The sequence below is a fragment of the Aspergillus vadensis genome, assembly GCF_003184925.1.
Source record: "Aspergillus vadensis CBS 113365 unplaced genomic scaffold BO88scaffold_6, whole genome shotgun sequence".
Classification (NCBI taxonomy): Eukaryota; Fungi; Ascomycota; class Eurotiomycetes; order Eurotiales; family Aspergillaceae; genus Aspergillus; species Aspergillus vadensis.
Window position 1 is genome coordinate 563136 of NW_020292044.1, and position 24232 is coordinate 587367.

At 49.5% G+C, this 24232-nt stretch overlaps 7 protein-coding genes across 7 annotated transcripts; 2 read left to right on the forward strand and 5 right to left on the reverse strand.

Annotated features, from left to right (window-relative positions):
• Window positions 1-5110: 5110 nt before the first annotated feature.
• BO88DRAFT_244269 (uncharacterized protein) lies at window positions 5111-5801 on the reverse strand. The gene has a single exon (XM_025702158.1). The coding sequence runs from the start codon at window positions 5682-5684 to the stop codon at window positions 5226-5228; it is 459 nt and encodes a 152-aa protein (XP_025564900.1). The 5' UTR covers window positions 5685-5801; the 3' UTR covers window positions 5111-5225.
• A 2163-nt stretch (window positions 5802-7964) lies between these two features.
• BO88DRAFT_451790 (C2H2-type zinc finger protein) lies at window positions 7965-10067 on the forward strand (the record flags this gene model as incomplete). Its single annotated transcript, XM_025710655.1, has 3 exons — window positions 7965-8226; window positions 8301-9007; window positions 10056-10067. 3 exons carry the CDS (start codon window positions 7965-7967, stop codon window positions 10065-10067), a joined length of 981 nt encoding a protein of 326 aa, XP_025564901.1.
• A 686-nt stretch (window positions 10068-10753) lies between these two features.
• Window positions 10754-15119, reverse strand: BO88DRAFT_413282 (DNA repair ATPase SMC5; the record flags this gene model as incomplete). The annotated part of the gene is made up of 6 exons (XM_025708116.1): window positions 10754-11809; window positions 11881-12008; window positions 12061-12133; window positions 12193-13080; window positions 13130-14041; window positions 14094-15119. 6 exons carry the CDS (start codon window positions 15117-15119, stop codon window positions 10754-10756), a joined length of 4083 nt encoding a protein of 1360 aa, XP_025564902.1.
• Window positions 15120-15467: 348 nt separating this feature from the next.
• Window positions 15468-16160, forward strand: BO88DRAFT_244339 (uncharacterized protein). The gene is made up of 2 exons (XM_025702159.1): window positions 15468-15661; window positions 15759-16160. Exons 1-2 carry the CDS (start codon window positions 15548-15550, stop codon window positions 15942-15944), a joined length of 300 nt encoding a protein of 99 aa, XP_025564903.1. The 5' UTR covers window positions 15468-15547; the 3' UTR covers window positions 15945-16160.
• A 524-nt stretch (window positions 16161-16684) lies between these two features.
• Window positions 16685-20146, reverse strand: BO88DRAFT_413283 (lipase family protein; the record flags this gene model as incomplete). The annotated part of the gene is made up of 2 exons (XM_025708117.1): window positions 16685-19729; window positions 19787-20146. The coding sequence occupies 2 exons, from the start codon at window positions 20144-20146 to the stop codon at window positions 16685-16687; spliced, it is 3405 nt and encodes a 1134-aa protein (XP_025564904.1).
• Window positions 20147-20703: 557 nt separating this feature from the next.
• Window positions 20704-22505, reverse strand: BO88DRAFT_244418 (lactate 2-monooxygenase). Its single transcript, XM_025702161.1, has 4 exons — window positions 21907-22505; window positions 21805-21826; window positions 21100-21742; window positions 20704-21047 (listed from the first exon to the last, which is right to left on the reverse strand). The coding sequence occupies exons 1-4, from the start codon at window positions 22113-22115 to the stop codon at window positions 20710-20712; spliced, it is 1212 nt and encodes a 403-aa protein (XP_025564905.1). The 5' UTR covers window positions 22116-22505; the 3' UTR covers window positions 20704-20709.
• Window positions 22463-24136, reverse strand: BO88DRAFT_336040 (glycoside hydrolase family 32 protein; the record flags this gene model as incomplete). The annotated part of the gene is made up of 2 exons (XM_025702883.1): window positions 22463-23683; window positions 23744-24136. The coding sequence occupies 2 exons, from the start codon at window positions 24134-24136 to the stop codon at window positions 22463-22465; spliced, it is 1614 nt and encodes a 537-aa protein (XP_025564906.1).
• Between the last annotated feature and the right edge of the window lie 96 nt (window positions 24137-24232).

Genomic DNA, 24232 nt, shown 5'->3' on the forward strand with positions numbered 1-24232 from the left:
CATTGAATATCCTCACTACATATAAACTATCTATCCAGAAGATCATCAGTAGAAACCCCCCTAATGCACAAATACCTACCTCATTCCCTCACCGTTATACCTAGATACCCAACTCATGCAGCCAAAACCTAAAATTGGGTTGTAATGTCGTGGAAGCCCCCTCGAAAAAGTAAAAAGAAACGAGAATGAGATGCATCCCACGAAGTCAAATTCCAACCAATACACACACAAAGCTCACGCTGCACTGTAACTCAAGAATGCGACCACAACTACTCCGTAATTCCCACTTCCCCTTCCCCAGTTTACCCCTACCTACCCCCTCTTTCCCCCCTTCGCCTCACAAACAATCCAAAGAAATTAGTTGGTAGAGACAGAAAAAAAAAAACAAGAACATGATCGGTCGGTCGGGTCGGGTCAGGTCAGTCGGTCGGGACCCGACAACCTACCCAGAGAGTCATAGTCATTCGTCGAGATATCCCTTTCCGGGCATGATGTGCTCGTTTAAGCTCAGGGCGATTTTCCCGAACATGCGCAACCGCTAAGCGAAGGCTATCTGAGTTGCCTCTTAGCACAGCCATACATACTACAGTACTACGATATGTTTTCATTTGGATCATCAGTCCATTTCGTATCTGATTGAGGCTGGTGGCTGTTCTGTCGTATACAACGCGCACTTCCATAATTAAAACAAACCCTTTCCTTCCCGGTTATGGAGTCTATGCTTTTTTTCGAGCGACAATCAATCAATCAAGGCCATTATGTACGAGGTAACCCGGTAGGATAGGATGGTAAAAGTAAATCATCAACACGTATGCACTGCCCACTCTCGATTCATTCATTTCCAATTCTCCTTTCCCTGTCTGAGTCGGGTAAAGATGAATGAAATTTGGTGGTTCGTTCATCGGCTCGCCCGTCCGTTCCCTTCTTCGGTCGGCTGTTAAGTTAAAGTGGGTTGGTTGTGTATGTGCCGGGTCTGCTCGGTCGCTCATCATTCATGTCTCTCTCTCTCATCGGCTCGGTCGGTAAGTAGGTAGTACGTATAGTATAGTATGTTCTGGAACTTTGTACTTACATCTCACCTGCTCGAATAGGCAATATCCCACTTTCTGCGTTATATAGCCCATTTTATTTTCCATTTATCCATATATTGCCTGATCTGCCCTGAGGGGAGGGGTCGGAGGGGGGAGGGGGGATGAAGATCACCGCGGGACCTTTCCGAGGGGCAGCATACTGATATGTGGATTGTGGATCTACATAACTACGTAGTATTCGACTGACTTATGCTGTAAGTATGTGTCTTAGTACATAGGTTAGTTAGGTTACTTTTTTTGGGTTGATACATTGTTTGTGTTTGTTTTACCACCTTGTGATGGATATGAGGGTTTTACTTGGCGAACTGTACTGGTGAACTTGCGTTCTAATCATTGGGGGTTTGGGTTTCATATGCTTTTCTTACCCTTGTTTAGTTTGAAACTCAACTTAACTCATGGCGGGGGAAGGGAGGTGGAGGAGGAGAAAAAATGTCTCATGGTTTACTTTAGTTACTTGCTTTTGGTTTCTTGGGATGTCGTAAGCAAGCTTTTTGAGGATCTGTGGCTAGATACGTAGTGAAATGAACTGCCGGGTGGTTGCCGCGGAGGTGATTGGAATGGATACTATACTAGACTGCTACTACTAGTACTCTTACCCCCCGCTTCGTGGTGGTGGTGGCGGCGGCGGCTCAGTTTCGCCTCAGAGTTCAGAGTCAAGATGAGACACATACGACAGATGAGACAGATATAGTTCCGATGTTCCGAGGATCATCTACTACTACTATCTACCATGCATTTACTAGTTGTGAACTACGACGCAAGAAGCATACCATACCATACCATAGTAGCGTAGCCAACTACTGCATCAAGGGTAGATAGTAGTAGAGCCTCCCAACCCAGCGGATACTGTGGTATTCCAAGGAATTGATGAAAATCCCGACCGTCTGGACCGACCTCCCGAGAGATTAATATCGCGGGTTCACTATCCCTATAATATAAGATAATATAATCTAACTAACACTGACTACGGGAGTCGTAGGCCGTAGGCCGAGTAGACTAGGGTAGGTAGGCTATATGGCTCGCTCGCTGGGTCACTACGCAAGAGCCGACGCTTAAGTGGAGAGAGAGAGTTAGTAACGAAGGGGGGCAAAAGCAACCCAGCCAATATGATTGGATGGGAAGGGGGAACAGACAGCTTCGCTTCCACGAGACAAGAGCGTCAAACTAACAGCAGGCTCGTTTATTAAAGTTTGGGACCGCTGGGGAATCAATCAATCTGCTTGCACATGGAACTGCTGGGACTGGTACGTACGTAGCTGGAACTGGACCGGGTGTGATCAATAATTGTGGGGTTGATTTTCTTTCTTTTTCTTCGTTGTTCGGGTCGAGTCCCATGTGCAGAAGAGAAAGAGGAGAATCCTGACGCGTATGTCAGCGCTTCCATTAATCGTATTGTCTTAGAGTAAGTAAGTGTGTGTCCATCCATGGATGAATCAATCTCCGTATGGAGTAGTCAGCCGTTCTGGATGCCACACACACAAAACAGCCCAGACGATCATTTAATCTATCTTGCAGCATCCGGGGGAAGGAAATGGATTTGACTAAGGATGATGTAATTCGGCGTCGCCGACAGTTGGCGTTTGTTTTTTGGATTGTTAGGTTACTTTAGTTGGCACTGGCAGGTTGGTAAAAATGGATGGATGATCCGCTAAAAGTCGCCAAGGAGGGGGGAAAAGGAAGACAGGAAGGGATTGATCGACTGTGCCATTCCATTGTTGCGTCTCCCCTTCGCTACAAAATAAAAATTCACACTAGGCTATATCAGTACTACGGCCGGGAGCATTACCACTTCGGGCGATGGGGGCGCTCGCGTTGGCATCGCTCAGGTACGCTTCCGGTAATCGGGTGTGGGCGGTGTGGTCCGCCGCTAAGGGTGATTTGTGCTGATCAGTTGTGTTCGGAAGAATACCAAGAAAGAGGTAAAGTGTAAGGCCAGCCTGCTTGCTACTACTGAGGCTTGAGACGCGACAGGGATGGGGCCTGTTTAGATGTGGTGATGATGATGATGATGGTGATGAATTATGCCGATGAATGAATGACCTCAAAATAGAGATTTTTTTTGATTTTCAATTTTTGCTTGGCTGTACCTACAGCATACCTTACTGTAGATCTACTTACCCTTTCCTAACAACTACCACGAGGTTCAAATTTTTTGTGAAAACCAAAAATTCGTGACATAAAAACAGCCAGCCAACCAGCCGGATGCAATTCATCCGACGGGAAGAGAACGCATAAACTGACTGACTGATGACTGATCTCGGTTCCCAGAAATAATACCGGGATGATCAACAACTAAAACCACAGTTAGTAAGGTGGAAAGTAGGTCCGTCCGTTCTTTCTTTCCCCCCTTCGTCTCCATAACCCTTTTCGGGATTCGTCTTGTAGCTCTCCCGGCCGAGGTACATCTGTCTCGTGTGTGAGCGTCCCGCCCTGCTCCGGCTATGAGGCCCTTGGGGACCTCCCGAGAATCAAAGTATAATTGTGTCTCTTCTCGAAATGTCTCGTTTAGCCATGCTTATTTTGGACTTGAGACCGCCCGTAGGCAAAGCTTTTTAGTTTAGACGTCGTGATCTGACGGTCGATCCCAATGGAAGTGAAGGAATGCGGACATGGCCTTTTGGTAGGGAAATCGAATCCATCTACACTACTATCCACTTCGGCAGTTGATATCGGTGGTTTTTAGCCTCGTCAGTCAGCCTTCCTTCCCTTGATCATGGTTGGTGGCTGTGGTGACGATGACGATTATGATGATGATGATGCGCTGTGCAGTTCCCACCAACTAAATCGATGCGGCCCGAATGTGAACGACAGAGAAAAAAAGAAGCAAAAGTGCAAGTAGATATCCGGTTTTGAGACAAAGTCAATTGTCTCAGAAAATATTTGCTGAAAGTGGTGGTGACTTAGGCACACATACACACCAACAACCCCAGCCCTGGTCGACGTCATTGACCAGTCACCGTAAAATGCATGCACCATGCAGCATCCGCAGCATGGTTGATCAATCAGGGGAGGTTTTCCCTGGATCCCTTGAGTTACGCCTGGGCCAGTCAGTTATCGCTTGCATGGACGATGCATTTTTCTCCATCTCCATCGCCCGGTTTCTGTCATTATCGTTGGATGATTGATTTTCTCCGTTCTGCAAAACAAAAAAGACTTACTAGTGGTCACTGCCTGACCAACACATCTCACCAGCCCCCAAGAAGAGCAACAAAAAAGAAAAGAAAGAGTTATTGCTAAAATGAGCAAACCGAGATGTGAATCTTCATCATACATAGATACATTTCCGTAGTCTATACAAACTAACCCCCGGGGGGCCAGATGATCATACAAGAATAATAATCATCCGAAAGGGCTTTCCCTTCCGTCTTGTTTGTTGGTCGGATCGGATCAATCTAGCTGACTTGGGATTAGTTTAGTCAGCGGCATCCTTTTGTTCTTCTTTTCTTTTTCTTTTCATTTATTTAGAAAAATTTGCTTTATTCTTGTTGGCTGTCAACTGCCATGATAATCTCCGGCATTGCTCATCACCGTAAAAAGAAAATAAGCAAAATAGAATAAACCATCTTGGCCCCCCGACCGACCGAAAGGAATGGGTGCTATGAACTAGTCTAGCCTGAGGATCGTTCAGAGATTCCTTTCTGGGATGGACCAGATCTAAGCTCTCTTGGGCTTAGAGCCCCCTTTTGCTTAACAAGCAGGCCAAAAAGAGCGAGCTGCCATGCCATCCGCGCATCGTGCCGCGACTCCGTCAGCCCGGCCGGCCCCAAGGGATTGGACCATCCCCGGAGACATTTCCCATCCCAGAAATCAAGCGAGTCATGGCCCTCACGATGGGCGTTTCTCCATTTCCCATCTCCGTGGTCTAGGGAGAAAAACTAAGGGGGTGTCTGTGTTAGTCGTGTAGTGACGCTATCAACGGAGTCTTTTCCATCAAAGTAACTTTTCTATTATTATTATAATGTGCTGGTCTGTGTTGCTGGACCACGCACGCATTGTCTCAGTACCAAAGGATCTTCGGAGAAATAGGATCGAGTAGTAAGAGACAATTAATTTAGAGAAGGAATAACTATGGATGGAATGAATTCAGGGTCACCTTTTCAGATTGTTTTCCAGAAAGGGATGTTTAATCGACCGCTAGAATACGGAAAGAACGGAGATGGAAACTGAGACCAACCAGGGTTGAGATCTGGGAATAGATTGGATCCCTTCTCTATTGCGCTCTCTCTCTCTCTCTCTCTCTCTGTGTGTGTGTGTGTATCTGTCTGCCTCTTCCCCTCCCCCCCTTCCCCTCAAACCGGTGATCTGAGCCATGCTGGACCAGGGTTGGACTGTTTGGGTCACGGACAAGTACCGGGACGGAACCAGCCAAGTGGGAAGGAGAGAGGGGTACCTTAGGCAGCGAGTTTCGCCCACCGAGGGCCCCGAACACACAGGATCTACGGGGAGGAAGAGGGAGGGGGGCGTGTATGGAAAGCAGAGAGGTGGGGAGGAGACCCAGAAGGGGACAGTCAGGACTGGATAACCATGAAAGCTGGTTGGAAGCAAGCTGGAACCACATGAGATCAGGTTCTCAAGCAGCAAAGTAGCCAACATCCAGCAGCAGAGCAACAGCCAGCCAGCAGCAGCGTGATCGTGCGGCAACGATCAGCCGTTTATGGGGCATGGGATCGTTGTGACAGGTAAAACCAGGACGGAGCCTTGGGGGTTCCACCCCGAAGAGAAAGATCGGCTGCTGGCGTAAGTGCAAGCCAGATGGTAAAGTAGGTCCAGCCCAGAGTTCGATTCGATTACCACCATAATACCGGACGGAGACTTCCATTTCTTTGCTTAGGGTCGTCGACTAGTAGTAGTAGGGGGGTGTGGGTGCCAGTGGTGGTCGGCTCCGTCCCCATGATGAAGGATGATCTCTGATTGATTCCTGGAGGGCGTGCATGATGGAGAAAGGAAAGGTGTCCGTGGATCTGCACTAGCGCCAGACTTACTGTAGCCGAGCCCCGAAAGTACCGTTGGCTTTGGCTCCATCGGCCGATCTGAGAGTGAGTGCAAGAGACAGACAGTGTGTGTGAGAGTGTGAGAGTGTGAGAGTCAGAGGTCAAGAGAGTCAGAGTCAGTTACTGTGTGGTTGCTGTGCCCTTCGTACGACGCAGTTACGTACTCCCTTCTCCTCCCGCCGCGTTGCTTCTTTCAGGAGTAGATCTCCGTTGGGATCTCATTGTTCGTAACTTTTTTGAAGAGTCATGCTCGTGATGTTTGTTACTTGCTTGCTGCTGCTGCTACTGCTACTGCTACTGTTGCCAAATGGTCTAGAGCAAAGTGGAGGAAGATTTCTTGTCGTCATACTTTCACTACTACAAAATTCTCCTTTGTCTATGTATAGCACTTTTAGATAGAAAGAAGATGATCGACTGTCTCTCATCTCGTCTCTTTTACCCAGTCTCAGCTTTGATCTGCCATCATCTTACTTCCGTGCTCATCAGCTCCCATGGAAAAACCATCCACTATTCCCAGGGTTAAGGTGGCCTGGGGGGGAGGGGAGCAGCGAAGGGTGTGGAATAATGGTGGAGGCGGCGCACGTTGTTTTAGCTCTCGTTGAGCCTACCTAAAAGGTATAGCAAAGCTAATGGCAAATCATCCCGGTTAAGTGTTTTTTCATTTGGGTTTTCCAATTTTCCTATTCAGGAATTCCGAAAGCGGTAACTTAGAAGACAGGGAAAATCAAAAAAGAAAATGTAAAAATTAAAAATAAAAATTCCAAAAAGGAAACGTAAATTACCCGCCAAGAGCAAGACATCGCGTGTGGTGCTCCGTACCGGGGCCACTGCCCATTAATTAAGCTTTGGGACGGAGGTATCAGCCCTTGTGGAAGCGAATCGAGTAGAATAAAATAAAATTAAATAGAGAGCGAAAAAAAAGAAATGTGGCCACTGCGGGCTCGGGAATATTCAAGACGCCGCTGGGACTGGAGGGATGAAGGAAGAGAAGAAGAAAAAGAAATTAGTAAAATAATATGAGGATAAACCAAGCCAGAACGGAGGATATCGTACCTGTTCGGCTGTGTGGCAGGAAGAAGGAAGTTAGTAGGTTCATCCCTCTACTAGACGAGATCCTCATCAGACGGGGGGAGAAAAAAAAAGTGTAATTATTTGGGGACCAGCGATTTGCGTCGGATTCGCCCGCTTTCACTCGCTCCTGTGAGGCCTGTTCTGTCTGTCCTGTCTGTATTTTGGCTTGTCTTGTGTCTGGCTGCCTCTTTTTTATTATTATTATTTTTAATTTTTATTTCGCGTCTCTCTTTTTTCTCCCTCTCACACTCTCTTCGGGCTCTCCACCCGTCGGTTGAACCACTACGGCCGGAGTATACTCCCCAGCGGGCAGCTATAATTAAACTGCCTGTCGATTGATCCTCCCTGGATTTTATTTTATTTTATTATTCGATTTTCTGATAAAATAAAATATTCTCTCCATTTTTATTTTATTATTTTTCCTGTCAACCTTCCTCCCCACTTTTCGCATATCTCCACTATTCCACACCCTCAATCATCGTCTCTCCTTCTTTTCCCCTCTGCCATCCACGCGCTTTGGTCTATAAACCCCGTTCATATCCTCCTCCATCTCTCCCCCCCTGTTCCCATCAAACCCACCCCCACTTGTACCTTGCCTCCAATTCCATTGAATCCATTTTTCGTTGCCTCTTGACTCGACCTCGCTTTTATATATCTTCCCTCGGTAGCCTCCTTCTTGCTTGCTATAAGCTACCTCTTCCTTTCCACTCGGTTTCATCCAACCTTATATACATACATACATACATACATCCACCCTCCTCCACCACCACCACCTCCCTCACCTACATCTACCTACTTCAACACTCTCAACATGGATCTCGCCAGCCTCATCTCCCACCCGGGACCCGATCCCATCATGAAGTCTAGAGCCTCATACAGCCCTCCTATGACCTCCTACAAGCGGTCCATCGAACAGACTTCCGACTCATACTTCCCCTCCGTCCCGATCTCCTACACCCGCTTCCCGCAGCCTCCTCTCTCCCCGCCTGTTGAGGACCACTCCCCCAAGTGCTCTCTTCCTTCCATCTCTACCTTGCTTGAGGGCGCAGATGGCGCAGCTATGCACGCAGCAAGTATGGCCCCCAATGCTTAGAAAGCCGTCCGGAGAAGACCGAAGGAGTCAAATGCTGACAAGAGATTCCTGCAGAGCGTACTAGAATGACCCCTCTGCAGCGCGACCTTGATTCCCGCCAACAGTCGCAAGCATATGACCTCAAAGCCAACGGCCCCCAAATCGCCCTGCCCCCCACGCCCCCATTGCGCCCTGGGTCTAGCTTCCACAGCGCCGGCCACTCCCCCGCCTCCTCCATCTCTGCTGCCAGCGATGCTGCTGCGCCCAAGCGCTCCGACTCCTACCCTCAAGTGCCCATGGCTCTGCCTAGCCCCTCGGATCGGTCGTCCATCTCCAGCCAGGGTTCCGTTCAGGGTGTCTCCAGTGCTTCCTACGCTTCTCCCGCTCCCAGCGTTTCTTCCTACTCCTCTCCCATTGAGCCTTCGGCCTCCTCCGCCATGTTCTACCAGCGCACGGCGCCCTCCACTTCGGCCGCTCCTCTCCCGACTCCGGCAGCACCGCAACAGATTATCTCCCCTGTGAACCCTGCCTGGCAACACCACCACTACTTCCCTCCCTCCAGCACCACGCCCTACCAGCAGAACCATGATCGCTATATCTGCCGCACCTGCCACAAGGCCTTCTCGAGACCTTCCAGCCTGCGCATCCACTCTCACAGCCACACGGGCGAGAAGCCCTTCCGCTGCACCCACGCTGGTTGTGGGAAGGCCTTCAGTGTGCGCAGCAACATGAAGCGTCATGAGCGTGGCTGCCACAGTGGCCGGCCCGTCGCAACTGCCATGGTATAAAAAGACCGCCACTGGGTGTCCGGTCACCTTGATGCGCCTCGAAGGCAATCAAGGCAACAAAAAAGCTCGACAAGAAGCAGGAGCTATACCAAACCAAACAAAAAAAAAAGGACCATACCACTCCATCATACCAACCTCCCTGAATCCAGCGACCATCTGCTCTGATTTCTTCTTTGAATGATACCCTTTTGTGCATGTTTTATATTCACTTCTTCTGATCCTCACGCACCCGGGAATCCATGGGACTTGGGTGTGTTGTGATGGGAATCCCCATCTTTTCTTTCTTCACTTCCACCTGTGTATATTTGGATGTCTTCTTCCCTTTTTTATATTTTATTGTCCATGTGAAAAGGAGCAGGCGTCGCTGGTTTTCGGTCTGGGAAATGCAAAGCATCATAAGAGTCGGGAGGAGAATCATTGGGCATGGGATTATCGGAGTCTCAACTCTGGTTTGAAATTTTTCTTATTTTCTGTGTTTCCTATATCTTTTTTCTTTTTTCCTATATTTCCTTGTGTCATCTCATTTCCTTTGTTATGATGTGACATGACCTTGTGAACAAGAGATGTTCCTACTATACGATTATAACAAACGCACAACAGCTTTGTTGTACTCTGGTATGAAGAAACCAAATTAAGAGCATAGACTCGCATTCTAGATGAAGATCAAGCTTCCATTCCATCAAACCCTTACCAACTGTAGTATAATACAGCGTAGATGGACACTTTCACTTCGTAATTATCGTCTTTATCCACTCCCCTCCACATTTGATCATCTTGCTTACACACCACCCCCAATACTCTCATCTCACAAAGTATAGTAGAAGACCTAACCACCCGTTCTCCTTCGCAACATACGAAGCAGAAAGACACAGGCTTCTCCTTAGTCTACTTAAATATACTTTCTTATCTTTCCTCCTACTTTGATCTATCTTAGATTTTTTTTCTCCCCTACTTGACCACTCCTTCGCCTCGTGACTTTTTCCAACTCCTCAAGTTCCTTATTACTAGTACCGGAGGGAAAACTGGTTAATGCCTTGACCAGACCATCATGTAAAACAAATCTGCGTACTGCATTCGGACCACTTCCATTACCAAAGTCCCCACGAACGAGACAAACGAAGTAACTATCAAAGTACTAACTACTAACTAACAGTAATAAAGGTGATATGATATAGAGCGAATCTGTAATTTGGTAAACTCAAATTTAAAACTGATCTATATACTACTCATACTCAATCCATAATTGCAATGATGGAAAATGTGACAAAACCTGCTATAATTTCCATCCAACACCACCACCACCACCGCCACCGCCACCATTGCCAAATTCCCGGACTCGCTAAATGACTAAAACTACCTGCGTATCAATCAATCAATCAATAAAATAATATTTGCCTATTCTCCCAAACGGAAAGAAAGGAAAGGGAAAAAAAAAAAAAAAAAAAAAACGACGCAGCCACTCCGGAAGGAAAGGGAAATAAATAAGGTATCATGACGATCGTAACCAAAAACAGACACAAGGTATTCCAAATCGGAAGAAAAGAAAAAGACAATTGAAATTGCGAGTAAAGGGGAATATTTCCGGATAGTATGTAATAGAATAGAGAAGAAGAAGGGACAGGGAAATCTGAAGAATAGAGAGGAAGGAATGAAGAAAGGGAGGTATCAGGAGTCAAGGATAAGCAATTTACGGCCGTAATCGCAATTCGATCATCATTGTGGTGGTCGTCATCAATATCATCAACCATGGACGCTTACGCTACCTGTACTGGCAGCAGGTCCCATGGTGGTCCTCCTCCCTGTCACGGCCTTTCGTTTGGCAATGGCTCCCTTGAAGTCGATCAGGTTGTAGTCTTCGGGCATGTGCTCGCCACTGTAGATGCAGAGTACGCGCATGCCCGGCTTGTAAGCCAACCCGCTGAGTAGCTTGGGTGTGATCAGGAAGTACTGGCCGCCGCCGCCGGTTTCAGACGGGGCGCAGGCTATATCGACCAGACGGCCATGGACCATGCGCTCGTTTCGGGGATCCATACCCTGGTTGATTTCGTCGACCACGCGGAAGGGGGATGCGGAAAGAGATTGGAGGGCCATGAGGTAGAAGATGGTGCTGACGGCGCGTTCACCACCAGACTGACGATGCGAGTCCAGCAGGGAAAGGTTTTCGTGTTCGCGGAATTTGACGTGGATTTGAATCGACCATTGGTCGAAGTCGCTGTCACCTGGTTCGCCGTTCGGACCAGTCTCTTCGGCTTTGTCCAGGGTGACTTGGCCAGCGCAGCCGATGCGGGCGAAAGAGTCGGAGAAGGCGTCGCTGATGCTTTTGATGATTGAGTCGAGCTTGGGTTCCCAGCGGCCGCGGATTTCATTGATGGCGTGGTTGTAGTCGTCCAGCTTTTTCTGGAAGTCGGCGAGTTTGTCACGCAGCTTGTCGATTTGACGTCCACGTTCTTCGAATTCTTTGATCACGTTACTGTTTCCACCGTGGGTGAGTTCGAGACGAGCCTTTTCGGAGTCAATGTCGGCCTCGAACTGCTCCATTGTCATATCTTTAATCGTGTGTAATAGTTCGGCTAGGTCGGGCTGTTGTTGGGAAATATTGGCGACCTTCACGGCGTCGTCTTGGAGCTTCTTGACCGTTTTGCCTATGTCCTTGATTTCCTGATTCGCCTCTTTCAATTCATTGTGCTTGGCTTCCAGCGTCTGCCGGTGTTCGACATTCCGAGCTTTCAAGACTTCTAGGTCTGAGACACCTTCGATATGCCGCACTTTCAGTTTGATGACTTCTTCATGAAGTTTCTGGAAGTTTTCAACAGCGTTCTATCATCTATTAATAACAGGACTCTGGTATCTATCCCCTGTGAACTTACAGCATATTCAATGACGGCCTCGGCCTTGCGGAGCGATGCCTGATCTTGCTCACTACGGAGGTTGGCGACTCGCGTTCTCATCTGCTCGAACATTTTCTGGTTTTCCTTCTGCCTCGCTTCTTGCTGGCCTGTTGGTGTGTTAGAGTACTCGATCTGCAAAGGGAGCGACGTGTCACCTACGTATTCTCTCCGGAATAGCCCTGAATTGTGTTAGAGCTGTCTGCTTTTCTCCCTTCTCCCGCTCTAGCTCGCTCTGCAAGAAGATCTCACGTTAGCACAGAGAAGAGTTATGACAGCATAAGCTCAACCTACCTGCTCTTGTTTGAGTTCAGTGTGCCTATGACCAAGTTGTTCAAGCCTGGCCTTTTCACTATTTATCTGCTCTTGCACCTCCTGCACTTCGCCTTTCAGTGTATGGATCTTCTGCGTGGCTCTTTGTCTCTCTGATGCATCCACTGGTTGAGATGTCCAGAATCTGGCTGGCCTCAGAGGCCTAAGCCGGGAGGAAATTGCGTCGTATTCCCTTCGCCGCATAACCGTATAGTTTAGCCTTCCAGAAACCCAGGAAATTAAGCGACCAGTTTTCAAGCGTTCGAAATCATTGTCTGCCATGTCTGCATGACTAATGGGTATCTGGTGCAGGCCCTTTTCGCTACAGAGCATAGCCAGAACTGGGTCTGGTCCACTGATACAATCCTTTGCCCAGCACTCGAATCCGAATTCGCGGAATTCGTCAGCCTCGGCTGCAGAAGGCTGAAGTCTATCTAGTGGTGTGGAACATGTTCGGATACTAACATCGGTCAACTTCTGTTCGCCGCAGAGTATCCTCTGCAACGTCCTGAAGTCATTCCGAGTTTGCGTAGTGAAGGCCATGAAGTCCGTGCGCTGCAAGAAGGACTCAACAGCGTCGGCGTACTTTGGGTCTTTGATTGAGCATGTAACCACTGGAGGCCCGAAGACCTCCTTTTCAAACTTGTCTTGGTTTTGTTGGATCCAATGATAGGCGCGAACGGAATCGGCAGAGAGTCGTCCAAGCTTGTTCTCTTGCTGTCCAGCCTGGGATTCCAAATTTTGTAACTGACGTTCTGCCTGCTTGATCTGATCGGCTTTCACATTCAAGCTTTCGAAAAGTGGTCGTCGGTCGCTTTTGATCTGGGCCGCCTTTTCCTCGATTTCCCTGATTTCTCGTCGTTTTTCTCTCTGTTTCATGGATTAGCAGAAATATCGAACATCTTCCTGTAACACTTACTATTTGCTCGTTATACCACTCCACATCGAAGTCGTCAGGTTTCTCATTCAACTGACGTGTGAGCTTATTTATCATTTGCTGAATCTTAGTGGCTTCTTGCCTATAGCCTTGCCCGCCCTCTTTTTCGGCATTGATTTCATCGTCAAACCCCTTTATCTCCCGCTCATGTTCTTCAATTGTTCGGCCAGCGTCGGAAGCCGCACGCTCGGCTTCCTCTAGACGACGCATTTTATACTTGATAACCTCGTCCGTTTCGAGACAGTACTGTTGCTTCGCATTGACGGATCTTAAGGCAGGCTCGAGATCCTCTTTGAGTCGCGCTAGTTCACGTTCGATTCTTTTAACTTCCCTTCTCATATTATTATACCTCTCGTGTCCCTGCTTATACTGCAGGACAGGACGGGCCATCTCCAACATCTCGATTTTCCTCTTGATCTGAGCCCTTTGGCGCATTCGCTCAACATCGGCTCTTTGCATTTCTTGCCGATCCTCAAGGTTCGTCAAAGTGTCACGGTCGCCTTGGTTGTCCGCTTGCAGCTTCTTTTGCTCCGCTCTTAGACGCTTCAGGTTCTCATGCCATTCGATCATTTCCTCGCCAGCGGCGGCTCTTTGGGTCGAATTGAGCAACTCAATTGGCGTCAGAGCTGCGAACTCGGCGACTTTATCCTGGGGAAGAAATTGGCATAGGTTGTCAATCTGGATAGAGAATGATTGTGCTAGCTTTAGCACCTGGGAGCGGGAGGCCTGTTTTCCGTTGATCGTGAACGTGCTTTTATTGCCGTCGCGCTTGATGGTTCTGGAAACGACAGGATTGTGACGAGAACCGGGCTTTCCAGCCAGCTCGATCTCAATCGTAGCTTCTCTACAGCCATGCTTGACAAACTCTCCCGTGTCTTTTGCACGTCCGAGATGCTAGAAGACCTGTCAGGACACGTGCCATACTGTATACGAGAGATTACTGTACCTGTGGTCCCCATCCTAAACCAAGACATATCGCGCAAACAAGGGTACTCTTTCCGGTACCATTCGGACCGATAACCATATTCAGCTTTGGGCCAGGGAAGAATTCCGCAGATGTGTAGGTTACGAAGTCTGTCACTCTAATACGCACGATAGCACCTGGCTTATACGCTTCCTGCGGCCCTCCATTAAGCAGACCGCTCTGCGATAAAGTCGATTCCGTCCCTGCAGTCTGGGTGCTAGGGTGCTTGCTGGACCCGGACCCTGCTGCATTTGACGCGGCGTATTCATCGGTGTCACGGTCAGCGCTCTCTGATTCTGCAGTATCGCTATCTTGATCATCGTCAGTACTCTCCCGAGCACTCCTCTTCTGGGCGGTTCCATTCTGCGAACCATTCCGGCTTGTTGCTGATTTCGGTGTTGCGGCTTTAGCGCTGCTCTTCTTCGAACGCTCAGAAATCGACTTCGAAGGACGGTTCACTTCGATGTCATCTTCGGCACTTTCAGACTCTTCAGAAGCTTCATCGTTCCCTTCTTGAGGTACATTGCCCAGAGTTTCTACCTCCTCTGCAGCGCCCGCTTGGGCCTCGCTATCGTCCAGGGCGCCGTCCTTCGCGGACTCGTAGTTGCCATCGGCCGTCTCTTCGGATGCTTCCCTTTCCTCGTCCTGGCTAGTCGTAGAACCTTCCTGATCGCTCAAGTTCTCATTGCCCGGCCCGTCCTCCACTTCCTCCTGTAGCTCCTCATCCTGGATGTCCTGGCCGTCGTCTGAGCCCTCCCCCAGTTCCTCTGACCCCCGACCGCCAAAATCCTGTCCCTCCACCTCATCTCCGACCTCTACCATCTCGTCTTCCACATCAGGCTCCTCAGTACTCAATCGTAGCCGTTTACTATCGCCCGAGCGATGCGACGACGTGCGCGAACCCCTCATCGGCCCAGAGGAAGCTCTCTCACTAACACTGCCCACATCGTCACCATCGCCGTCATCAGACCGGCGTCGTCGGCGAGGGATCGACCCCCGAGAAGACATGTTGAATAGATCGAGTTGCGCAACAACGCATACACTTTAGTTCACCAGCGCATCGACATTGGTGATGGATGATATTCCGTAAAGGATGAACGGGGCCTGGAAGAAGGCAATGCAAGTGAGCGGGGTCATGAATCAAACCCCAGTAAGTGAATAGATAAAGAACAACCCGAAAGGTAGTATAAAGGATATCAAATCCAAAAAGTAAACGCGGCTCACGCGTGATTTGACGCGATGAGCGGGACAAAGGGAAATACACTCAATCTAACCTCTTTTGGGCTAGGCGGGGATGGGTGGCAGTTTCAAGTAGTCCGCCGCGGAGCTTCGGAGTTGCTTGCAACTTTCTTTGTTGCTATTTCGATCTCCAGAAAGGCCAAGTCTTGGGTAGTTGTTCTTTTTGGTCTCCTTTTCTCTTTTTGACGTTACCATTCATGGCTTCGAATCAGAAGGTTCGCCGCATTGTCCTTACGGGCGCTGTCACGGTCATTACGATTGCTGGTTCGCTTTATGGCGCTGGCATTAAGACCGGGCAACAGGTTACTCAGGTACTATTCTCTGATCATTACGTTCAGCGCTTACTGGCTATTATATTTGGTCCATATGGGGTATTACAAGTGCTAAATCGGTGGTTATGGTATATAGCAAGCCCAAAAAACCCAAGAAGTTACCATTGACGACCGAATCGACGGCCTCCGAAGCATGCGACAGAATTTGGTATCGAAGAAAGAGCTCGTTGAGAAGCAGCTCCGCGACTTGGACGTGAAGATCGAGGAAAGAAAGCTGAAGAATATGGACGGGCCGAAGAGGGAGCCACCAAATTATAAGTAACAAGGGGAATTCTTCGAGAAGTTCAGGAGTACAGCAAGCAGGTAGGTGGTTCATGAAGCCGGGCTGTCAGGATGTCGTTCTAGATGCTCATTGTGGTGTTGGTAGAGGACGCCAATCTACACAGCCTCCTTGTCAGAAAGCCGCTTTGAGCCTTTGAAACCTCTGCGCTGCTTGGCTCTGCTATGTCGTGGCGGCAATGCAGCCTGCTAGCACTCCTTTGCCAAGGGACAGAGCCCGCTCTTCCAAGGCTGCATACTCGCGTCCGAAGGACAAATAAGTGTGGAATCTTCGCTTCCTTGTGTCCCGCTGCGCTTTGCGACGGTAGACGATGAGCTTCTAGCAGAGCTGTGCAGAAGCGGTTGGGAAGAGGGATCATAATGCTCACAACCGTCGTCCATCTCCTACATGGCGCGAATAGTTTGTGGTATATTTGGTCGCTTGCACACCAAATACTAGACGAACCCAAGGTGGCTCAATGGCCTCACGGTGGCTTTGTACACGCCAAAACATCTTTCCACCGTCTACGAAGTGACTCATCCAGTACTATGAGTACTAAACTTGGGTCATCAATGCCACCAACGGTACATCGGCACGACCGGTCAGGTGCAGGTAAATAGAGCCGAAAGAAATCTATGAATTAATATGATATCTCGTCCCAAGTGCCAGTAAATCGCGCTATATCCCAATATATACACCATAAAAAACCGCTTAGCCAGATGAGCAAATATTCAACGAAAGTATCAACTATCCAAGATACCTCGCGCAAGAGCAGCGAGACTGGCTTCGTATCTCGCCGGATTATGGTCACTGAACATGCCCGAGCCGAACTTTAATTCTCCGAATAATGCTTCAGTATCCCGAATGAACTTCAGTTGCACTCTTGTTGCGGGTCGACCTAGCAATGGATAGCCATCCTTGTCCATGTCAGCAGTAAAAGCATTCCGCTGGAGGACCCGCATTGTCTCAACCACGAATACCTCTCCCGGAGGCATCAGCTTTGGAGCACGCATTTCGTCTCTGAGCATCTTCAAAGTATCCCAGGCCCAAGCATCTTCCCCAACGTCATTCCCCGCGTGTGTAAGGATAGGCGGCTCATTGACGTAGAATTTGTTAACTATACTCTGCCTCAAGCCTTCCCAGACGCGAAACCGTACGTGCGATTTGGCATTAGAGACATCGCTTTTGAATGCTAGTGACGCCGTATGCATATCATGCAAAATGCCTAGTGAGAGGCTAGGCACCACATCTTGTCCGTTGACAACTGTCGTTATCAGGCCGCGCGTCGCACGGCGCAAGAAGGGGGACATAGTTGAGGGAGGGCCGTAGGCATAGACATGTATAGGCCTTCCAGGAGGAAGGGAAAGGGCAGCGCTGCAGTTACCCTCACTGCCTCCAGTCAGACGTAAATTTCCTTTGGCAGACTGGTAGGAAGTAGTAGTGAACGATGTTCCAGAACTGTCGTTATTCGGCTCTGAGATCATTGTTGCTAGGAGGGCGGCGACGCCCCCTCCCAGTGAGTGACCGCAGAACACCACACCATAATCCGGAAATTCCTCCAGGGCCGCCCGAATCGTAATCATAACTCGGCTGCTTCCACCCATCAATAGCCGCTTTGCAGAAGCGTGCATGCCCTTATGGACTTTCCAACTTCTACCTTGCCATTCGAGATCATCGTAATCACATGTCATGTCTGTGAGGATGTCTTCAAAGCCCCACGTCCCTCTCAAAGTAAGAACTACCGCCTTAGACTCATGATCCACAAAAAGGTAATGGACTAGAGGAAAGCCACTCTCTGTCTCTCCGGCAGCATTAGTCCCACCTGCAGGGTCCACATAGGATGATAACAAGATTGTAGAAGCTGGTAGGCCTGCATGGTCCGAGAACTCGCTATGCTCAGGACTGTATGATTCTTGGTAAGGAAGAACTTGCGTGGTCCGTGGGATACCCATAACTTTGAGTGCGCTCGAACCATAAGAAGCTGAAGAGAAGCGACAGAAACGTCTGATGTTGTGCACAAAGTGCTTTTCCGGAAAGATGCCCGGGACGGTACCGTCCCGGTTGAGCGCACGAATAGTCTCTATGTCATCGTATGCACTTTTTCGCGCACGGTGAGCCAATATCAGGGATGTTTCAGAGCCCGCGGTTGCTAAAGAATAGAGGCTCGGGGAGAATGAGCCCGACTGGCGGTAGAATACAGGTGATCCCGGCCGAGAATCGTCGTTCAGGGATATTGCCACATCACTTTCTGACCTAGTCAAGGACATAGAGCTGCTGCTACGTACGTGAGCCCTCCTTGGAGTTGGCGTTCCCGGTCGTAGGTCCAAAGGTTGCCGAGTATAAGCATCTGTTTGTGCCATGAATGACTCATTATTCTTCTCATGTATCGTATAGTTATCTGTTCTGGAATTTCTTCCGTGCTTAGTATCGTGGGATGGGCATGACGTGGGAGTCGGGGCGGATTTCACTCGGTGTCCTTGCAATGGTATCCTCGGTAAGCCTCTATTTGCCACGGATGCTGAAGACCCGCGGTTGTGTGGTACCGGCGAGTTGTCGAGCTTCTTCGTGGGATTGGAATGTTTTGGTATTGTTCCGCGCTGAGGTAGGTTCTCTGACGAAGAAGGCGTCTTTGACTTTTCGACAACCACCCCGGCGGACTTACCAGTATCTTTCTTGCTCGATGGTATAGGCTTCGTCTTCGGCGTGAGCTTCGACAGTGAAGCTTTCTCATGAGAGTCTCTCGACGACTTGATTGCTTGCTTCTTCGGGGAGATGAGTTGCGGTTTTCTTACACTAGGATCAACACCCACGTGTCTTTCAGCGCAAAGCATGCCATGTAACGAGTTGTCGGCATTGAGCATCTCATCCCTGGTGTTCCCCAGTGATTGATGCTCGCTTAGGTCCTCCATATCATTGTCATCATGATTCACTGCCAAATCAGACCTGGAAGGTCGCACATCGGAGCTTCGGGTACTATTAAAAGCTGTGCGGAATACCACAGTATGTTTGGGAACCTGTGGCCCGTTTGTGTGCTTATGATCGAGCTCATCACCGCAAGTCTCCTTGACTATCGTTGTGCCTGGTGGTGGGGAGATTTCTGCAGTGGCGTCGTCGTAAACTTCCACTGTGATTGTACGTGCTGTGACCAAGTCCGTCCTGATAGACGCACGGCAGCCCTGGGGGAGTTGCTTCATTATGTATAAGCGGATATCTTCGTCTGACACTTGATGTTGATCTCCCGGGGGAAGCGAGAGGTACGGGACCTCATCGGGATCGATTGTACTTGCAGGTCTCCGTACAGCATCGAAAACCTCTTCATCATTTCCAGGCGATATGAATGACGAGCGATTCATACTATCGTTTGGCTGATCATAAGAAATAGTCGCCATTTCTAGTTGGTGTGAACCGACAACATCTGCTCTCAGCCCATTATCCAATATAACAACATCCCAGACTGTTTCCTCCCCATTGTTTGCGCGGAGGTGTCTTTGCGTATTTGTCCTTCCCCAGCGTTGCAGGAGTGCAAACCCAACACAGCCAACAAGAAGATCGCCCACACCGATCTTGTCAGTACCAAGGTCGGTATGCGGACTCCTGAATTCCCTCCGAATAAGGGTAATGATGGCAGCAATCGCCCTCGACGACTCTGTAGAGCCAAGGATAGCGTCGAGGGTAGACAAAAGAGATTGAGACATGTTGGCAGCAGAAGAGAGTGTGGTAGAGGAAAGGTGGAATGAAGCAGCTGCAAAGAATGACGCAGACGTGACTGTCTTGTGCAAAGTGGCCAACTAAGTCCTGAGTTAGCCTTAAGAAGATGCAGGATTATAATTCGGACGAAAACTCACGCTTCGTTCTAGTAGCGACTCTGCTTCTGCCTTCCCATGCTCTCCGCTGGTCCTGATGGCGACATCACGCCCAGCTCGAGTCAGTATGCCTTCAATCATGGCTCTACTGAGTTCAAGCCCCGTTAACGTTGTCGCTTTTGCACTATCAAGCGCAAGACCTCCGACAAACGTTCCCAGGCGAAGAGAGAGCGAAGTCGACTGCGTCATGAACGACACCATGGACGCCAGGGGACGAGGAAGGAGAGGTAAGCCCGAAGTGGCAGGAACATGAGCGGCGCCATTGTCACGGAGGACATCTACTTGCGTTTGTTCTTCGACATCCTGCTTCTTCGCCCTCCCGAAACCAAAGAATCTAGACATCTCGGGGCCTCAAGTATTGGTTGAGACTGTCTTGGTTTACATTAGGCGGATGTTGTGCAGCCATGAGGCACTGGTCTCAAGTCAGAGACATGAACAGAGGTGCAGGTACAGATTCGAAGAATACTGGCCGATAAGAGATGCCTGACCAGATCAGCGGTTGAACGTAGCAGTCGAAGACTGGTTCCTGCAGTGGTTGACCGGCAGACAGAAATGTAGATCAGTAGCCGGTGGCGACGAATAAGCAACCACTCATTAGGGGCTGCGGTTGAGAGCCGGCATGTGATTTTGCGGGATCGCCCCAACAAAACTTGGGTCGTCGGCTTCATCTTCGGGCAGAATCCACCCCTACGCAACTAACTCATGACGGACACTGGTAGTGTTCCTTCCCCCTCTGTGGGGAGAACGCGACGCGAATTCATTATCGCGAAGCAAGTATACAAGTATCAAGATTTGGTGCTACCCCACAGGCCCCAATTTTCCCCTCATTCCTTCCCCAAACTCCGTCATCAGATCTTTCCCTTAATTGGGCATCTTCACGTTGCCGGCCAATAATATGTTACATGTCACAACATTGCCTTCCCATCTCCAGGGTACACAACCTTCCTGATCTTGTCGCGGGTGCACTCGGCCACGGTACATATCCCTGATAAACTCATGGTCTGCCAGAGATCCGCCAGAAGTCCCTTCATTACGGCTTCAGCCCCGTTCTTTCCATCGATTGCCAACCCATAGATCACCGGCCTGCCAACCAAGACAGCATCCGCTCCCAGACAAAGCGCTTTGATGATATCTGCTCCAGTGCGAACCCCTGAATCAAAAAGAACTGTCATATTGCCACCAACAGCATCAACTATCTCGGGGAGAACTTCCAGTGAGCCGATCGCACCATCAACCTGTCGACCTGTATACATGTTAGTTGAAAGATTCTTCGCTGGAGAGTGACTATTGCATACCGCCATGGTTTGAAACGACAATACCGTCACATCCCGCCTCAAGGGCGAGCTTCGCATCATCCACATGCTGAATGCCCTTGAGTACAATCGGACCATCCCAATTCTTCCGCAAAAATGCAATTTGCTCCCACGCATGCGGCTGACCATAGAACACCTGGGAAATCCATGACTTGGACGCCCCCACGATGTCCTCTTCAACCTTTGAACCGGACTCCTTTTCAAACTTCGCACGAAATACGGGATCCGTAAAACCGAGTGTGTTGCCGACGCCCCGTATGAACGGAACGTAGGCATTGTCCAGGTCCGCTGGTCGCCAAGCGAGCGACCAAGTGTCTAGCGTAACTACCAGGACGGAAAACCCATTATCTTTGGCGCGTTTCAGCAAAGATAGCGTGATATCATCGTCTCGCGGCCAGTAAAGTTGGAACCATCTTTTACCGTCTCCATTTGCCTGCCCGACCTCCTCAATCGAGCTGCTACTCGCGGTGCCAAGGATATACGGGATCCCGACATTCCCGCAGGCTTCTGCAAGGCCAGACTCCTTATCATCATGGAAAATAGACTGGACCCCGACCGGCGCCATGAGAAGAGGAGTTGGATATTGCTGGCCAAAAAGGTTTACCGCAAGGTTCTGATCATTCATCTACGCGGACATAACCAGTGGTCAGCGCTGGGATTTTGAGGAACCGACTGAAATCTACTAACCGGCTTCAGCATCCTCGGGATTCTTTTCAAATAATCAAACGTTATGCGCGTTAGTCTTCCGGTTCTACGTAGCAACATCGTGGCGGAGAGAAATTAACTTACAGCTTCCATTGTCGAAAAGCCAGCCGATTGCTATCCATTGTAGCCTTCTCTCCAGCACCGCCAGCCACATAGTTGAAGCTACGATCGCCTAGGGCCTTCTTTGCCTGTTCTTCAAGTAAGCGAGGATCAGTAGTAACATTAGGCAAGACGCCTGTCAATGCTCCTCGGCCATAGATCTCAGTCTGATAGTCGCCGTAGTTTTCCGACATATTGCGCGTGAATGAAGATGATATTGCTTTCAATTCTGAAAATGATTACTTGGATGAACAGATGCTGACAGCAGAAGTGGTAAGTCTATAATCAGCCCCCTCACGGATAGAGTTGTACCTCATGCAGTCGGCACGTGAACCAGCCATGCCTCGGGATCCTGATCATTACCCGATACGGGAGTGTTGCTGACGTCATTTCTATCGGTACCTAGTTAGATGCAGAGTAACTTGTTTACTATTGATTGACCATGTGGATGAAATTTCAATGCGTCTTTGCTATATCTACAGCTCAACCTCAAATAGAACGACAAGCAAACACATATGCTGCCACATGTAGAGACAAGGCATCAATTCCACGTCGAAGCAATCTTGTAGATGTCAAGGCTAACGTCCTCAGTAGTTCCATCAGTAGACACCAGACGGGCGTGAACCGCATCACTGCTAGGGAAGATCTGAGCCGTCAGGGTTGTCTCGCCCTGGCCGCCAAATACCTCGACGCTGGACCTATCGACGAAGATACTCAACTTCACGACACCAGTGCTATCCGGCGTCAGAGGTCCATGATAGACGCTCGCGAAGGTCTTATCGAATGACACGTCTCCGGAGTGTGTACGGTCAAGGAAGATTTGCTGCTTGGCGAAGTCATAGCCAACGAGAGTCTGCTCGGTGAAGTTGGCGGATGCTCGGAGGGCAATTGCAATTGTCGAGGCCTTCGACTTAGCAGAGAAGCTCAAGTCCACTCTGAATGTTTCTCCGGTCGTGGTTGTGTTGGTGGAGCCTTCAGAGAAGGTCTTGAAGGTACGTGAATAGATCGGACGCTTGTTTGTGATAGAAGACCACGCTTCCTGGGGTTGCTGGACTAGGGTTACTTTGTTGCCAATGGTCTTTAGAGCCATGTGGCGGGGAATGGCCATGGCGCTGCGCCAGGGGTAGGTGGGAATGTGTGCGCCATACTGCCAGTTGTTCATCCAGCCGATATGGACGTGGTTGTGAAGCGAGAGGCCGTTGTAACCAGCTGCGGCATAGAAGTCCGGACCCCAGTCCATCCAATTGGCGGTGGAGTTTCCTGGGTATACTGTGTCGGCGTCGGGCGTGAATGTGGTTCCGTCGAACTCTCCCACGAAGTACTGGGTTCCGGAGCCGACAGTGTCTGGGGGACCACCGGGGTTCAGTCCGCTTGTGATGACCCATTTTGTGGAATTTCCACCGTCAAGGGGGAGCTTGACGAGTCCGGGACACTCCCACACTCCGCCTTGCGCGTTGTAAGGACCAAACTCGCTCACTAGCTTCCAGTCTTTGAGGTTATCGGAAGTGTAGATCGCGAGTTTGTGCAGCTCGGCTATACTCAATATGACCACCCAATTCTGGGACTCGTCGTGCCAGAACACGAAGGGGTCCCGGAAGTTCTGGTATTCAGCTTCGTAGGGGCTGGGGGGATTGGGAATGACTGGATTGGCGGCATCGTATGTCGTCCATGTCAGGCCATCGTCAAGACTGTAGGCGATGGACTGTGATTGCTGGTCTTCTTGGACGGTCTGGCCACTCGGCAATGTTTGCGCAACAGGGTACTGTGATGGCATTGTTAGTGATATGCACGCTAGGAGATGGTTCGGTGATGGGATAGGTACATAGGAAGTATACATGGCGACTAGGGGCGTCTTGCCGTCCTTCCCAAAGCCACTCGTGTTGTTGACATCAGCAACAGCACTTCCGCTGAAGTACATCTCGGTGACGTTGCTGCCAAATCCTCGGGCCAGAAGGGCAACAGGCTGTTCCTCCCATTGGGTGAGATCCTCACTGACAGCATGCCCCCATGATATGTTGCCCCACTCAATACCACCAGGGTTATACTGGAAGAACATATGGTAGGTTCCATTGTGGTATAGGAGCCCGTTGGGGTCATTCATCCAGTTCTTCTGGGGTGAGAAATGGTATTGACCACGATACGGCTGGTCATAATTGAAGGCATGTGTAATGCCCATCAACATAAAAACACTTAGGGCTTTCGACAGAGGAGCCATTGCTAACAAACCCTTTGAGAAAACCGCGCAGTGACTGAGGATTGTCTCTAGAAATTCAGGCATAGAATGACCGGGTTTATATGTGCGCCAGTGGAC